The sequence below is a fragment of the Callorhinus ursinus genome, unplaced genomic scaffold (genome assembly GCF_003265705.2).
Source record: "Callorhinus ursinus isolate GAN/ISIS: 27379988/994484 unplaced genomic scaffold, GSC_fseal_2.0 scaffold58, whole genome shotgun sequence".
NCBI classification, from domain to species: Eukaryota; Metazoa; Chordata; class Mammalia; order Carnivora; family Otariidae; genus Callorhinus; species Callorhinus ursinus.
In genome coordinates, this window is record NW_027397120.1 from 487,532 (window position 1) to 503,104 (window position 15,573).

General features: G+C 65.6%; 1 protein-coding gene and 1 long non-coding RNA gene across 2 annotated transcripts; one reads left to right on the plus strand and one right to left on the minus strand.

Moving 5' to 3' along the window:
- The first annotated feature begins 965 nt into the window (after nt 1–965).
- Nucleotides 966–11,043, plus strand: ADAM8 (ADAM metallopeptidase domain 8). The gene is made up of 23 exons (XM_025880161.2): nt 966–1,008; nt 1,904–2,010; nt 2,868–2,944; nt 3,085–3,163; nt 3,253–3,329; nt 3,665–3,848; nt 4,184–4,246; nt 4,325–4,393; nt 4,519–4,688; nt 4,795–4,876; nt 5,093–5,244; nt 5,332–5,509; nt 5,675–5,764; nt 5,867–6,056; nt 6,131–6,212; nt 6,572–6,734; nt 7,264–7,341; nt 7,921–8,005; nt 8,631–8,736; nt 9,116–9,275; nt 9,699–9,764; nt 9,975–10,025; nt 10,885–11,043. Exons 1-23 carry the CDS (start codon nt 966–968, stop codon nt 11,041–11,043), a joined length of 2,511 nt encoding a protein of 836 aa, XP_025735946.2.
- LOC141371157 (uncharacterized) lies at nt 10,551–11,486 on the minus strand. Its single transcript, XR_012375885.1, has 2 exons — nt 11,243–11,486; nt 10,551–11,137 (listed from the first exon to the last, which is right to left on the minus strand). It is a non-coding gene; the product is annotated as an uncharacterized lncRNA (long non-coding RNA).
- Nucleotides 11,487–15,573: the final 4,087 nt, after the last annotated feature.

The window sequence follows — 15,573 nt, forward strand, 5'->3', positions numbered from 1 at the left end:
GCATAGGAGGAAGGAAGAGAAGATCAGATCACTGGGGAGGTGGGGTCTCACACACCTTGTTTCATCACAGGAAGTGGTATGTAGGCAGGGGGACAGAGCACGTGTTCAGACCATTGCCACACCTCTGTCGCCTCTGCCTGAGATGCCTCAGTCGGCTAGCCCGTCCTGCCTTTTCTGCCATCCGCTTTGGGGGAAATAAGGGTCTGTTAGACTTTGACCTCTGGCCTGGACTGTGCTGCCCACAGGTTCTCGCTTTGATGCCATCACCTCAGGGAGCTTGTGCAGAACGCAGCTCCGGAGCCACGTGGTTCGGCTGCAGGCGGTCTGGGACCCCCGGTGACGGACCCACTGGAGAAGCCTGGGTGCCAGGCCACAGTGGGGGCGGCCCCACCCTGCAGAGCAGAGGCACCAGGGTGCGGTGTGGGGAGCTTTCCGTTCCCCAGGAAGTCTGAGGGCACATCCGCCCCCAGACAGAGCCTGCTCCGAACCACTGCCCCGCCACCTGGCCAGAGGCCCCTGGGCCAGGCGGGCCTGGGCTTCCTCACCTGCACCGAGCGGCGTGCGACCTTGCAAGGAGGGGCTCAGCTTAGTCTGTGCGCCAACCCCCTCCGTTAATTCGATCCACATTTATGAAGTTTCTTCCACGTGCTGGACACCGGGCTCTGTCTAGGGGCCCCCAGGGGCCCAGGAGTAGACGCGGGAAAACCCAAGAGCGAGCCCGAAGGCGGCGCCCCTCCCCAGCGGGTGTCCAAGCCCCGCCCCTCCCAGCGTCGGAGGGGCCGATACGCTGCGGGCCGGGGGCTGGTCTCCGGGGCGGGGCGCCGGGACCAGACCTTGTCGCGAGCGCGGAGCCACCTCCTGCCAGCGCCGCGTCCCCGGACCCTGGCCTCCTGGCCCCGGAGCCCGTGCGCGCCCCCTGTTCTTGCCCCGGACGCCCGTGTACGCCCCCCGAGCGCGCCCCGGCCATGCGCGGCCTGCGGCTCCAGCTGCTCGCGCTGTGTCTGCAAGGTGAGTGCCGGGCGCGGTCGGGTCCCCTGGCCCTCCGCACCCCGCCGAGCGCGGGGTCAGTCTCGGGTCGGGCCCGCCGAGGGGAGCCCTCAGCGGGAAGGGCCCAGGGCGGCAGACGGAGACTTCTAAAGGGAACTGGGAGAGAAGACGCCTGGGGCGTTTCCCCAGCGCTGGTCCGGCCCGGGACTCACAGGGCTCGGTGGAGAGCCGCGCCACCCCCATCCACCCCGGAGCCTTGGGGTGACTGCCCACTCCCACCCAGACCCCCCCCAGCCTGGCAGGGAAGGGAGGACCGAGGAGCAGTGACCTGAGCTGAGGGTGGGCACAGGGGGAGAAGGGCGGGAGGGGGTAGTCTAGGCACTTGGGACCCACCGCCCGCCGGGGAGCTGGTGGTCCCCACGCTCCCTGCTGCTGGGGGGAGCCTTCTGGGCTGGGTTCGGTGGTGTCCCAGCCCCAGGCTGGAGGGGCCCACTTCTGGGAGGCGGGGCCTCGCTCTCCTTTTGCAAGATAGTGGCCGTGGGACACATCCATCAACACTTTGAGACCGAGAAGAGTCTTGCAGGGTCGCTGTTGTCGGGGCCCTACTCCCAGGGCTGTTTGTTGTTGGATACCTGGGAGCTTCTGGATCTGGGCTGGGTGAACTGCCTGCGGGCCTAGGGCAGACCTCCCCTCCTCCCCGACCCAGGGCCGGAGTGCGCCCTCGGACCTGAGGGAGGGGACGTGTAAGGTCTGCCCTAGGCCCTGGGGGAGGAGCTATCAGGGGCTGCCCTGTGGGCCCCACCCAGGGCAGGGGAACCCCGTCTCCGAGTCCCTGGTGCTCGCGCTCCCTGGTGACTCCCTCAGAGGAGGAGGTGCAGGCCCAGCGCCGGCCTGCTGACCCCCTTCTTGCCCACAGTGGCCGCCCCCAGCACCCTGCTGCCCCACGTGGACCAGTACGAGGTGGTGTGGCCCCAACGCCTGCCGGCAGCACCCCGTGCCCGCCGAGCCCTGCCCTCCCACCTGGTAAGTCTCGGCAGGGAAGCCGGCCCGGGGGTCTCTCCTGGCCCACCAGAGCCTGTTCTGTCTGTAGTTCCCAGTGTGCCCGCCAGTGTGAGGAGCCGGCCTGGGGAGCTGACCGCCTGTCTCTGCCTGCACTTCTCCACCCTGAGGCCTCAGCTCCCTGCACCCTGCCTCAGCCTGCCCTCCGGTGGGGGGGTGAGGGGAGCGCGGCTTCTGCTGAGTGTGGGCCCTGGGGCTGCCTTTCAGGAGCCCTTGTAGCCCAGGGCAAGTGCCAGTTTCCCTCCCTGGCCAGATCAGTCAGATCCCTTTCAGGCCGGAGACGGTGGCTCATCAGGGGCGTGTCACCTTACGAGTTTGTGGTGACTGTGGTGACGCACCTTTGTGGGGCATTTGGAGCCGGGCTGGGATTCCCCAAGCAAGGCTGGCCGGGGGCATTCCTGAAATCCCTGTGGGTCAGCCCCGTCCTGACCTCGGGGAAAGCTTTCTACCGCCCTGGGCCCTCATGCTGTCCTGTCCCGAGAGGTCAGCGGGCTGGGGGCACCCCCCGGGGTGCTCAATCACGTGCCGTGTCCTCATCTCCTCAGGGCCATGTCTCCCCCTCCCCCTGCTTCCTGGGGAAGGGGATTCTAGTCATTACTTGTGTGGACAGATGAGGAAATGGAGGTCTGCCCAGCCTCAGCTCCCTAACACTAGCTCGATGCTGAATGACCCGCAGGGTCCTCCAAGGGACTTTCAGATTTCAGGGTGCCCCGGCCCTGGCTGCATCCGCAGCCCAGCCGGGCTCCACCGCACCCAGGTTTGAGGTGCTGTGCCCTTGGGGCAGGGCCCCTCACCTTGGACCCCTCCCTCTCCTGGCTCAGGACCTATACCCGGAGAGTGTGAGCTACCTCCTTGGGAGCCAAGGGCACAACTTCACCCTGCACTTGAGGAAGAACAGGTGAGCGGAGGCCCAGCCTGCTGCGCCCAGCATACTCATGCCCTAGGCGTCCAGCTCCCTGGCCCGGCCACTCCGCCAGGCCAGAGGTGGCTTCTGTGGGGGCAGGCGGGGCCCCGGGCACCACAGTGGCTCTTTTCCAGGGACCTGGTAGGCTCGGGCTACACGGAGACCTACAGGGCTGCCAATGGCTCCCAGGTGGTGGAGCACCCACAAAAGCAGGTATGGGCCCAGGACAGCCCCCCGCAAGGCCGGCAGTGGACAGAGCGGGGGCAGGGCCGTGAGCCACTCACGCCTCCTCCCTCCTGCAGGGTCACTGCTTCTACCAGGGCCACGTGGAGGGGCACCAGCATTCTGCCGCCAGCCTCAGCACCTGTGCCGGCCTCAGGTGGGTGCCGCAGACCTGGGAGGGTGTCAGCCGTCCCCCACATGCTCCAGAGAAGTAAACTGAGGCTGAGAAGAGAGGGGCTCAGTGTGACGACCTTCCTGCACGTGGGCGTCTGGCCTGTTAGAAGTCACAGGTTCCGCGAGCTACAGGGCTCCCCTCGGGCCCTGGAGGCCGTGGCCCGTATACCGCCCGCCTGGGGGGCCCTCCGTCCCCGTGCAGATGGAGCTTTGTCCTCACCAGAAGGAGGTCCCCTGTCCCTCAGGGGTTTGACCCTCCCCAGATGCCCGTGTGGGGATGCTCTAATTCAGAACCACCTGGCTTACCTCTGCCCTCAGGGGCTTTTTCCGGGCCGGCTCGGACGTCCACCTGATCGAGCCCCTGGACGGGGACGGTGAAGAGGGGCGCCACGCGTTGTACCGGGCGGAGCACCTGCAACAGAAGGCGGGGACCTGTGGGGTCAGCGACACCAGCTTGGAGAAGGCCTTGGGGCCTCGGATCTCGGCAGCCTTCAGGCCCCAGGTGAGGTGGGGGGGCCGGACCAGCTTCCTCATCCACTGTCCACCGGGCCTGCATCCCCCAGACTCCCACTGTGCTCGGCTGAGTGAGGGTTCTACCCAGTGACCCCAGTCAGGGGGGCCTGGGTGTCTCCGAGGGGTCCCCCTCGGGCCTGGCTCTGCCAGTGGCTGCAGGGATCGCCCCTTGGCCTGAGCTGGGGCCTCCGGAATGGCACCCCCAATCATGAGCAGGGGGCCGGTGCCAGCTCCAGGACCCCGGGAGAGGGTCAGTGTGTGAAAACCGGGCCCGGGCCAGGAGGATTGTGGCTGGGGTGGCTGACCAGCTTCTTGTGCCCCCAGAACTGGCCACTGCCCCGAGACACCCGCTACGTGGAGCTGTATGTGGTCACGGACAGCGCAGAGGTAGTGGGGGGCGGGGTGTGGGGGCAGGGCTGGGGCGGCCAGGGGGCTGCGGGCATCTGAGGGCCTGCCGTCCTGCAGTTCCAGCGGCTGGGGGGTAGAACAGCTGTACGCAGCCGGGTGATGGAGGTGGTGAACCACGTGGACAAGGTGGGTAGAAACCCTGGGCATCGGGCGGGGCAGGGCCAGCAGGGGCGACCGGCAGCGGGCAGGGAGCTGGGCTCTGCAGCCCTTGCAGTCCCCGAGCCCGACCTGGGGCTTCCCTGCCCGCCCAGCTTTATCAGGAGCTCAACTTCCGTGTGGTCCTGGTGGGCCTGGAGATGTGGACCCACGAGGACCAGATTCACGTGAGCTCGAACCCCGACACCACACTGGACAACTTCCTCCGGTGGCGGACGCAGAACCTGGTGGGCCGGCACCAGCACGACAACGCGCAGCTCATCACGTATGCGGGTGGCGGGCACAGAGCCAAGCCCTTGCGGCCAGGGAGGACTGTGGAGGGGGAGGCAGTTTTCGGGGCATCCACCTTTGCACGCTGCTCTTGTTTCCAGTGGGGTCAAGTTCACCGGGACCACCGTGGGACTGGCCAAGGTGGCGGCCGTGTGCTCCCAGGACTCGGGGGCTGTGAACCAGGTTTGCTGGCCTCCGGGCGCTAGGTCCACGTGCCTGTCCCCGGCTGTCCCCACGGGCTGGGGCACCTGGGCCGCCGCCTCCCCTGGAGGATGCGCTGATGCTTTAAGAAGTGTTGTTGGCGGGACGCGGTGCCAAGCCTGCAGCCTTTCCGGGCCAGTGAGGGCGGGCGGGGTTGGGATGGGGTGCGGAGTCAGCCAGCACAGTCTCGCCTTCTAGGACCACAACCTAGAGAACCCCATCGGCGTGGCATCCACCATGGCCCACGAGATGGGCCACAACCTGGGCATGGACCATGACGAGAACATCCAGGGCTGTTACTGCCCTGTGCCACGGGAGGGCGGTGGCTGCATCATGGCGGCCAGCATCGGGTGAGGCCAGGGGCCACTTGCAGAGCGGGGTGCCCTGGGTGCCCCCGCCCCCACCCCCCCTGACGGAGCCACGCCCTGCACCCCCAGTGCCAGGTTCCCCAGAATGTTCAGCCAGTGCAGCCGCACCAACCTGGAGATGTTCATGGAGAAGCCTCAGACAGCCTGCCTGGCCAACGCCCCGGACCCCAGCCGGCTGGTGGGCGACCCTGTGTGCGGGAACCTGTTTGTGGAGCGTGGGGAGCAGTGTGACTGCGGCCCGCCCCAGGTACGGGCCAAATGCCCGCCGCCCCCTGCCCGCATGGACGCCTGTCCGTGACCCACCAGCTGCCCCGTGTGCCGCCCCTGCTCCCTGAGGCCTGTCTGCCCCCGGGGGCTCTGGGGAGGGGGCCCGGGCTCCGCCCTGGAACCCACTCCCGCCTCTGCCCTCCAGACCTGTCGGAACCCCTGCTGCAACGCCACCACCTGTCAGCTGTCCGCGGGGGCCCAGTGCGCACAGGGTGCCTGCTGCCGCGGCTGCAGGGTCAGTGCCCCTCCTGCCCCGCACAGCTGGGCCCGGCTGGTGGGTGGGAAGGGGCCCCGGGGAGGGGGCTGACACACACTTGAGCTCCGCTCTGCTGGGCAGGTGACGCCTGCTGGTGAGCTGTGCCGTCGCCCAAAGGACGCGTGTGACCTTGAGGAGTACTGCGATGGCCAGCAGCCAGTGTGCCCGGAGGACGTCTTCCAGGAGAATGGCACACCCTGCCCGGGGGGCTACTGCTACAACGGGGTCTGCCCCATGCTGGCCCAGAGGTGCCAAGACTTGTGGGGGCTAGGTGAGGCGGGTGCCCTCTGGCCTTCGGGGGGCTGCAGGGCCCAAGCCGGAGGACTGACCTCCTGGCCCCCACAGGCTCACAGGTTGCCGTGAAAACATGCTACACCTACAGCATCTCACCAGGCTGCCAGGGCAGGCTCGCCCACGGTTCCAGCAGGTGAGTGGTCATCCGTGGCCTGACTCCCCTGGGTCCAGGGCCACAGGATGTCCCTGGAAGTGGGGCTGCCCAAGAGGGTCTTCTGCACAAAGGAGTCTGGGGACTGAGTCAGAGGGTTCTCCAGGGGGTCCACCCTGCCTTCCAGGACCCCCAGGTCTGAGCATCTGCCCTCATGGGAGGGAGGGTGTGTTGCTGTCACTGGGGGTGGGGTAGGTGCCCATCAGCGGACTCTACAGCCAGTCCGAGGGCTCTGGGCCTCATTTCCTGCAGCTCCCTAGGTCGTCCTAAGAGGGGGATCAGCATGCAACAGGCGGGAGACCCAGCAGAGCTGGTTGCATGGCTTGTTTTTCTGTCCACAGGGTCAACAACTGTGGCATTCTATACTGTGAGGGCGGACAGAAGCCCCTATTACGGGCTTCCTGCACCTTCACCTCCCACGCGGGCACTTGCCAGGCTCTCGTCCTGGAGGGAGGTGCTGGGTATGAGCCAGTACCTGAAGGCACCAAGTGTGGCGAGGAGAGGGTGAGCGCCCAGAGCCCCGTCTGCTGCAGGAGTGTCAGCTGGTTGCAGCTTACAGGGGCTATGACCCAAACACGAGCCTGGACGTGCCCCCTGTGGCAGTCAGGCTGCTGGGCCCCCAGGTCCTAGACACACGTCCCACGTAGGCAAGCCCATGTGGTCCAAGGGCTGTGCACACGGACTCCTCTGTGTGCTTCAGAGAGACTCAGCAGGGGCACAGGGTGGGGTGGGGGCTGCTCAAGAAGCCGGTCCTCAGTTCCTAGGGTTTGAAGACCGTTCTGTTCTGCAAGTCCATGCCCCCCTGGGCCTGGGTGGGGCCAGTCCTGTGGCCCTGGTGGCAGCTGTGGGTTGGCTGGCCAACTGGCAGACGGAGTATAGGCCAGGCCAGCCTGGATGTGGTGGCCATGGCCTGCCTCCCCCAAAGCTCACCGTGCAGGCTGCAGGTCAGCTTCAGTTGATGGTGGAAGTGGGGACACGGGTTCCAGGCAGTGGTCTAGAACGTCTGCCTGAGGAGACCCCCACTGCCTTTCAGATTTGCTGGAAAGGACTCTGCCAGCACCTGCAAGTTTACAGATCTAGGAACTGCTCCGCCCAGTGCAACAACCATGGGGTACGTGAGCCCACGGGACATCCCGCCACCCGCCCTCTGGGCCTGAAGGGGACGGGTAGGCCGCGCTGGAGATGAGTCCAGGCACAGCAGGGGCCGAAGCTGGACGTCCCACGTGAACACTGAGGGCCCGGGGCAGTGGTGCCGGTGGACGTGTGGGCTGGGGCTGGCCAGACTTGAAATGCTCTATTCTGAGATGGGGACGAGTGCAGTCCGCTCTCAGGAAGCTGTGTCACGATGCAGGACAGTCCGCCCTGAGAGCTCGAGGCACCAGGGGCTGGGGCGCTGCCCTCCCGAGCCCCTGTCTCTGAGAGGTTTGGGGACATGCCCTGAGGACAGCTGACGGGGAGCTGCCCCCGACTGTGCCTGATGTGCTGGCCTTACTGTGGGCACGATTGACGCAGGCCTCGCTTGTGGCAGCCACGCACAGAGGGGCTGGGCTCGTGGGTGCGCCGGCCCATCCTCCACCAGCCGGGGGGCACGGTAGAGTCCCTCTCAGGCCTGAGGTCTGGCCTGGTGGCTCAGCACCGGTGGGCTGCCCAGGTGTGTAGCGGCCCGGTCCTCACACACGCTCACCCCCAGGTGTGCAACCACAAGGGAGAGTGTCACTGCCACCCGGGCTGGGTGCCACCCCGCTGCACAGAGCCGCTGCCCCACGTGCACACAGGTAGGCCCTGGCACCTGCAAGCCTGCACAGCCTGATGGGGTCCAGTGCGGGTCCCGTCCTTCCTCAGACCACCTGGGCAGGGCTGAGAAGGACACCACGTGCCTCCCAAGTCCCTCGGGGTATCGTTAGAGATTCAGTCCTTGACCCCGGGCTTTCTGACCCCATGGGTGCAAGGCACAGCTCAGCAGCCGGTGTGGCTGCCTCGGGCCCACATGAGGCCGGCGAGAGGCCTGTCCTAGAGGGAGGACACAGTAGCAGTGCCAGCCCTTTTGCTGGGTCCTCAGCCCCCTTCTGAGCACAGGCGTCTGAGGGGCCCCGACTCCCCCAAGTGTCTTCCTCTGCAGTGGCCACTGTGCGTGTAGCCGTCCGCAGCACCACGGCCTCCAGGGCCTGGCCAGACCTTGCTCACGTCACTGTGGGCCGGGGGCCAGTCCCCACCAAGCCCTCCAGCCCTTCATCTGAGAGCCTACCGCACTGGTGTAAGGGACTGGGTCTCAGTGCGCACGCTCCTCAGATGGGCCCTGGGCTCCTGGTCCTCTGCCTGAGAAAACTGTCCCCTCCTCAGCCCCGGAGCCCTCCCAGCCCTCACTACCCTATTGACACCTGGCCTCATGCACCCCCACAGGGTCCAGGAGCCTCCTGGTGGGCGTGCTTGTCCCTGTGGTGCTGTTGGTGGCTCTCCTGGCTGGCGCGGTCTTCTACCGAAAGGCCCGGAGCCACATCTCTTGGAGGTGAGCCTGCTCTGGGGTTGCAAAATGTCATCATGGGCAAGGAGCACTTCCCACGCTCACACACAGTTGGGAAATGCCCCGCGGAAGTTTGAGAACAGGAACAACCCTTCACATAGAGGGCCTCAAGGCTTCTGCCTCTCGAGGAGGGGGGGCAGGTGACAAACGTGGCTGACAGGTGGACATGGTAAACCCAGAGAGAGCCCCTCCATCCCCTAATCAGGGCCAGAGCACTTGGGATGATGTGGGCTCCGCCCCTGGTGCGCAGCTGCCATGGGACCTCACCCCTTCTTGTAGGTTGCAGGACACACCCAGGAGCCCCTGAGTCCCTGGGCCAGATCCTGAGGCCGGGACCCACTGACCAGTCTTGCTTTCTCCCCAGGAACACAGCGCCCAAGACTGCCAAGGGGCTCTCCAACCCCCTGTTCCACGAGGGCCACGGTGTGCCAGCCAAGGGTGGGGCTTCGGCCCCCACCACCCACCCCAGCCAGCCCTCCAGGCCCACGGCCTCCACAGTGACCCCTAAGCAGCCGCCCCCTGCTGTAAGCACTACATCCGCCATCCCTAGGCCATCCCTGATCCCTCCCAACAGGGCTTAGAGCTGCCCCACCTCCTTGAAGCAGGCTTTACAGGTGGACAGTTTGAGAACCCACACTTGAACCCGAGGCTCTCAGCCTCCGCAGGCTCGGTTGGAAGGTGTTAAGGCCCAGATACCCTCTGTTGCTGCCCAGCACCTTTGGACGCCTCCACAACAAGGCTGAGGGAAGGGAGTGTGGGGGTCGCACCTGGGCTTAGGCCTTGGGGGCCAATGGGGTGGGGCAGAGCCCTGCCTGCGCACACTTTATTCTTCCTCCTCTGGGAGGGGTGGGAACCTTGCTTCCTGAGCTGGGGTGGAGCTCCAAAGCCAGACTCCCTGGAGGCAGCCTCCCTGTGAGCCCCACGCTCTCCACCCTGTTCCCCTGCAGCCTCCAGCCACCATGTCCAACCCTCCCTTCACCGTTCCTGTGTACACCCGGCTGCCCCCATACCAGGTGAGCAGCAGTGGGGCCCAGCAGCCAGGCCATCTGGGGGCACCAAGCGGGTCCTAGGCGGGGAGTGCAAGGGCTGGGGGCTGGATTTGGTGAGCTGGAGGCCCCGGACAGCAGCGGCCGCACTCATAAGGCTGATGGCCCCGCCCCGAGAGAACAGGGACGAAACCCAGGGGCCCAGAGGGCCTGACTGCTGCCCCTCCCTCCCGGCAGCTCAGCCCTGCTCCTCCAGCCAAGCCACTCCCTGAGCTGAAGCCCAAGCAGGTGAGAATCCTCTGCCACTCAGGAGACTCCCCTGGCTGCACCCGTGCCCTTCCCTGGCCAGACCCGGTGGTGTCCTCAGCTTCCCTTTGGACCTCAAGTCTGGAGATGCTCTGAGAATGCGTGGCAGACGACTCCTTCCGCTGTGACCCCCGGGGTCTGCGTCCATCCAGAGGCCCTGCCGGCAGCAACCATTACTGTGCTGTTCGCTTCACGAAGATTCTCTCCTTTCTTTTTAACTTTTTGAACTAATTTTAGGCTTACAGCAAAGCCGCAGAAATAGCCTTAGGAGGGGTTTTGACAGCAAAAACAGGGGCAAAGGGGCAGAAAGGGGTCTAGCCAAGGAGTGGTGACAGCCAGCCAAGGCTACAAGGGAGCTGTGCTGTGCACACCAAGGGTCTTCCTTGGGGGGCGGGGGTGTGGCCAGTGCTCCCGGTGGGCCTTCCCTTCCTCCACCCCAGATCCTGGGGGCACCTGTCCTGCCAGCCCAGAGAAAGCTGAAATGCAAACAGATGCACAGTTCAGTGGTTAATTGTTTAGTGGTTAATTCTTGGCTTTTGAACCTCCAAAGACCCACATTCTGGCCATTTAAGAGCTTTTCTGGGGAAACCCTGGGGTGGAGTAGGGTGGGGTGGGGTGGGGACCCTGAGGGAGAGGGGGAGGTGGTGAGGTAGGTTGTGGCTGATGGGCCCAGGAGGGGGTTCTGCCACGTTTGTGTTTGATTCTGCCCCAGCTGGGGACACTTTGTCGAGAAGCCTGCAGGGGGGTCAGGAGCAGAGTGGGCCTGGGGAACGTTGCTAGGCGATGCTGGGGAAGACGGGGCATTCAGTGGTGTCCAGCGTCCGCTGTCTGTGTCCTGCAGGGTGTGAAGCCGACCTTCCCACCCCCGCTGCCACCAGTCAAGCCTGGGGCTGGAGGGTCCAACCCTGGACCTCTGCAGGTGAGCCTCTCTCTCCCAGGGCGCTGGGCAGCAGGGCGCGCGGTCTCCCTGGCTGGCTGGCTGGCTGGGGCACAGTCCTGAGGGGGACACGGTCCGCCAGGTTTGTTTCAACATCCACTTGACACTGTCGGGACTTTTCAGGGAGCCGCTCCTGTTGGCTGTGAATCTTCTCCTCCTGTTAGTGCAAGGGAGACAGTGTAAGGTTCCCAAGGCTTAGCTGCTGGTCTTGTGGCCGCAAGTGTGAGCAGCATGACTCCATGTTGCGTCAGCGGTGACGTACATTTTAGGAAATGCAAAAGGAAGTATGATTCATTTGTGCTCTTGGTAGCAGATGCATTTTAGCATCGGTTCTTTTTCTTCCTCCGAGGGCGCCGCTGTTCCGAAGGCTGCTCTGATGCCCCCGGTGCAGAGGACGAGGAGGTGACGCGGGGCTGCAGGCGCTGGGCCTATAGGTGCGGCCTGAGAAGTGCTAACGGAAGAGCCGGGCCGGACTCCCCTCTCCCACCGGCCGCCCCCCGACCGCCCCGGCCTTCTACACTGCGCCCCCCCCGGGGGTCCCGCACCCCGAGGGGCACCTGCGGCCGGCCGCTGCTCTGGAAGCACCCCCCCCCGCCCCATGCCCGCAGCAGGGCCGAAACTGCAATGAAGTGTGTGTATTTTCTGATTAAGTTATTGATCAAGTTCTAAATATCGAAGATTTTTACTAAATCGATGTTAGAGTGTAAAACAATGTGGGATACAATTTATAACACGTTAAGGGCTCCGTGCTTCTTAAAGCGTGCGCTGGAAACCGACAATTCCAAAATCCTACCTTGTCCCCTGGACTTCAGCAGGACCCCTCCCCCACCGGAAGTCAGCCCCAGGGCGCGGGGACAACGGCCCCAACGCCCCGGCCCGCCGCCCCGCCCCTTCCGGCCCCCGGGGCTCTCCGGCCGCCGTCTCCCGGCAACGGCCCCAACGGCCCGGCCCGCCGCCGCGCTGGGCGCCTCGGGGCCGAGCGCGCAGAACCCGCCGCGGCTCGCGCCCGGCGCCCCCCACGCCCTCTGCGCCCGGCTGCACGGGCTCCCGCTCGGCCGCCCCAGGCGCCCCCTGGCCCGGGGCTTCGGCGACGGCGGTGAAGGCGGGTGGGCGGGGAGGCGCCGGGGACCGCCGAGGCTGGGGTCCTTGGCGGGAGGACCGAGGGCTTGGGGGTGCCCGGCCGGGGAGGGTGGGGGCCGCAGGGCCCGGCCGGTGCCCGCGAAGTGTCCCAGCCGCGCAGGCTCCCTGCAAGTGCAGGAGACCCCCCCCAGAGCAGGGGCGCGAGGGGCGCTCTGGAAGGGACAGGCGGGACGGAGAAACGGGGCGAGATGCGGCCCCTGGAGGAGGAGCCACGTGGCGGACGCGCGCCGCCTGCCGCGTCCAGCTGCCGTTGGGGGGAGTTCCCGTCCCCCAGCATGGCCTGGAGCGGAGGGGCAGCCTCAGGGTTCCTGCTGCAGCTCCTCGGACCCCAGGCCGGCTCTCCCAGCCCTCTCCCCGGGGGCACCCGCACGCGGCTGGGGCCCTGCAGGCTGGCCCCGGTGGCCGCTCCCCCAGAACTCGGACTGGCCCTGGTTCTGCCTGGGGTGTGACCTCCTCCACCTCGGGGGCCCTGGGAGACTGATGTGTAGGGAAAGCAGGGCTTCTAAGCTCATCAGGCTGACCCCCCGCCACCGCCCCTCCAGTGATGCTGGCGGAGATCGGAAGCACTTCTGCCCCGGCTTGTGGACCTGCTCAACTACGTCCCCGCCTGCAGCGCGGACCGGAGGCTCAGCAACTGGAGCGTCCTCAGCAGGCAGGCCTTGGCCTCCCTGCCCCGCTGCCCACTCCCCCCTACCCCGCCCGTCTCGGGCACGTTCTCGGGCTGTTCCCTGACAGCCTTGTCAGTGTTTGTGTCCCCTGTCCACGGGAGTCTCAGCATCAGCCACCAAGAGGACAGCACGGTCAGCTTGAGACCCACCCACAGGGACATCAGTCCTGCCCTCCGACTGCCCAACCCATGCTGACCGCACCTCTCACTCACTGACTCCCAGTAATTCTGGGTGGCAGGCTCCGCTCCAGGCCCCTGCCTTCATGCGGTTGCCGCTCCGTCTACTGGGAAAACATAGATGTAACCAGCATCAGTTGTGATGGGTAATAGGAAGGACGAGGGCCCTGAGGAAGTGACAGCAGAATGAGGTGTGGCTGACCTAGGGGGGCCGCGGAGGCTGCCCTGGGGAGCAGGGAGCAGGGTCCCTGTGCTCCTGAAGCTGGATGGGCAGGGGAGCTGAAGCTGCGCGGGGGCCCTGGAGGCCATGGTCGGGACCTGGCTCCGAGCCTGACGGGTTAGAAGGGACTCCAGGGTTGAGACCTGGGCAGGTTCGGGTGGGACTCATTTCAGAGAGCTGTGAGGGAAGAGGAGACCTGGGGGCAGGTGGAGGCCGCTGCTCAGCCCCAGGGGTGAGGGGGGAGGCTCTAGGGCTGGTGAGAAGTCTGATTCTGAGCCCTTGGGAGGGGAGCCAGCAGGACTTCCTCACCAGAAGGTGAGCTCTCCCACAGAGGCCCAGGCCGGGACAGGCCAGCCTGAAGGTGCGGGGCACTGACTGCTCTTGGCCTCAGATGGGACGGCTGGCAACAGGGTGGTTGCGGGGCTTCTGTGGGTGCAGGGGCAAAAAGAGGCACGAGTCCCAGCCTCCCCTCCAAGGAAAGCCAGACCCACCTCCTGGCCACACACAGTGCACTGCTCTGAGGACTGCCCCCCCCCCCACTTTCTTTGCGGGAAAGTCTTTCACAGCTGCGTTTGTGGGTCTCAGAAACGGAAATCCGAAGGGTGGTGGCCAACACGCCCAGGGCCATCAAGCCCATCTTGTGTGCACTGAGGGAAAAGGTGAAGGATGGCGCTGTCCAGCGAGCCTCTCTCCACAGCCCTACGTGTCAGGGCCATTGCACAGCCTTTGACCTGCTGCGTTTGTCATGCTGGGGTGTGGCCATGTGGTGATGAAGGCCCTGCACACCCGCGACCCTGGGGGGCAGACTAGTGAAGCCCCGGCCCTTGGCCCTTTCCTGGCCTGACCCACTGGCCCCGGGACGGCGAAAACTCCCTGTGCCCAGGCCAGCCCGGGCCATGCTGGCTCCTCTCCAGTTTGCTCCCCCACCATCTGTGCCTAGAAACAGGTATGTCGGCAACATGAACGATGAGCAGCCCCTCCTCAGCCAGCCCTCACTGTACAACCTTTAAAACCTTCACAGGACCCAGGACCCACCAGTGCTAATGCTGACAGGCCATGGGCAGAGCTCACCACCCTGGCACACACCGGTAGTATCCAAATCCCCAGATTTGGGGAAATGAGGCCCGTCACAACCCCCTCGGGCCTCCCACGAAGGGCAGTGTGAGACGAGGCATGTGGCTCTCTGGAGTTCATACCCCCAGGAGGGCAGTCCTTGCTCTGAGCGGTTGGTCAGGGGAGTCCTTTCTCCAAGGCCACCCAGGCTGCAGCTTCCCGAGTGGGAGCCCACGGCCCTGTCCGCAGTCCATGTGGGAGCCGTTCGGAAGCATCCAGGGGCTGTGCTGCGGGATGGCGGTGGGCCAGAGGGCGCCTGCGTGGTGCTTCTGTGGGCTTCGTGCTCCACCCCCACCTCCCCCCTGTGCTGTTGCTGCGTCAGCCTCTTCCCTGAGCCCCTGTGTCTCCTTGTCTCACAGAGACCTGCTGCACCCCACGGCACCCTCCAGTGCAAAGACCCTCCGGAGTCCGAGGACTCCAGAGAAGACAGGCCCCTGTCTCCTGACCTCAGCCTCTCCACTCCAGCCCACCCCCACCAGCCTTCTGGGTTAAAGGCTGGGTGTGTGCCTTTCGGTCGGGACCCAGCCCGTGGGTGCTGGGAGCACCTGGACCCCGGGCTGCAGCAGCTACTGGAGGAAAAGGAGCAGGCTCTGGCCGTGCTGCCGGAGATGGTCAAGGTGCAGTGACCTGGGTGCCCCTCAATGCCCAGACACCCTCCAGGAAGCAGGGGGGCTGCCTTCCCTTCCGAGAAGCTGGGACCCAGTGTGGGTATGGCAGTAGGTGGGGCAGGCAAGGTCCCTGACCAGGGAGAACCCACAGTCAGTTTGACTATTTAGAAAAGAACTTACCTGTGGAAGTTCCAAACGTACCCGGAAGCAGAGAAGAGTATGGTGGACCTCCATCCCCCATGACTCACCACCACCCAGCCTCGGCAGTTACCAGACCCCAGGGCCCATGGGGACTATAGACAGTCACAGGTGCCACCACCCAGAGGTGCTGGATCACAGGCCCAAGGGCTGGGGGCTGAGTCAGGGAGCAGAAAACACCCCCCCAGGGCACATGCCTGGTTCCACAGGTGCATGGCTCTTCCTCTGCTCCTTCACTAAGGGTCTGCTACGTTCCTGGGTTCAGGAAGTGCTCCAGTCCCTCACTGACATAGAGAGGGGCCACCCCCACCCCCACCCCTGTGGGAGCTCAGGCTGCAGGTTTGGGCCTGAGACAGTGCAGGGAGGATGGGGGTGTGCAGGCCACACCGGTCGGGTTTCAGGGCCAAAGAGCCATCAAGAACTGTGAGAAGAGCACAGTTCCCTAGCGGATACCCAAATCTTGATCAGCT

What these genes read in the sequence shown, in the direction of transcription:
- ADAM8 (XM_025880161.2), top strand. Translation starts at nt 966, where the DNA reads ATGCGCGGCCTGCGGCTCCAGCTGCTCGCGCTGTGTCTGCAAG. An exon ending in ACTCGGGGGCTGTGAACCAG is followed by an intron (nt 4,877 to 5,092) that starts GTTTGCTGGCCT and finishes CTCGCCTTCTAG; the next exon opens with GACCACAACCTAGAGAACCC. An exon ending in CCCGGCTGCCCCCATACCAG is followed by an intron (nt 9,765 to 9,974) that starts GTGAGCAGCAGT and finishes CCCTCCCGGCAG; the next exon opens with CTCAGCCCTGCTCCTCCAGC.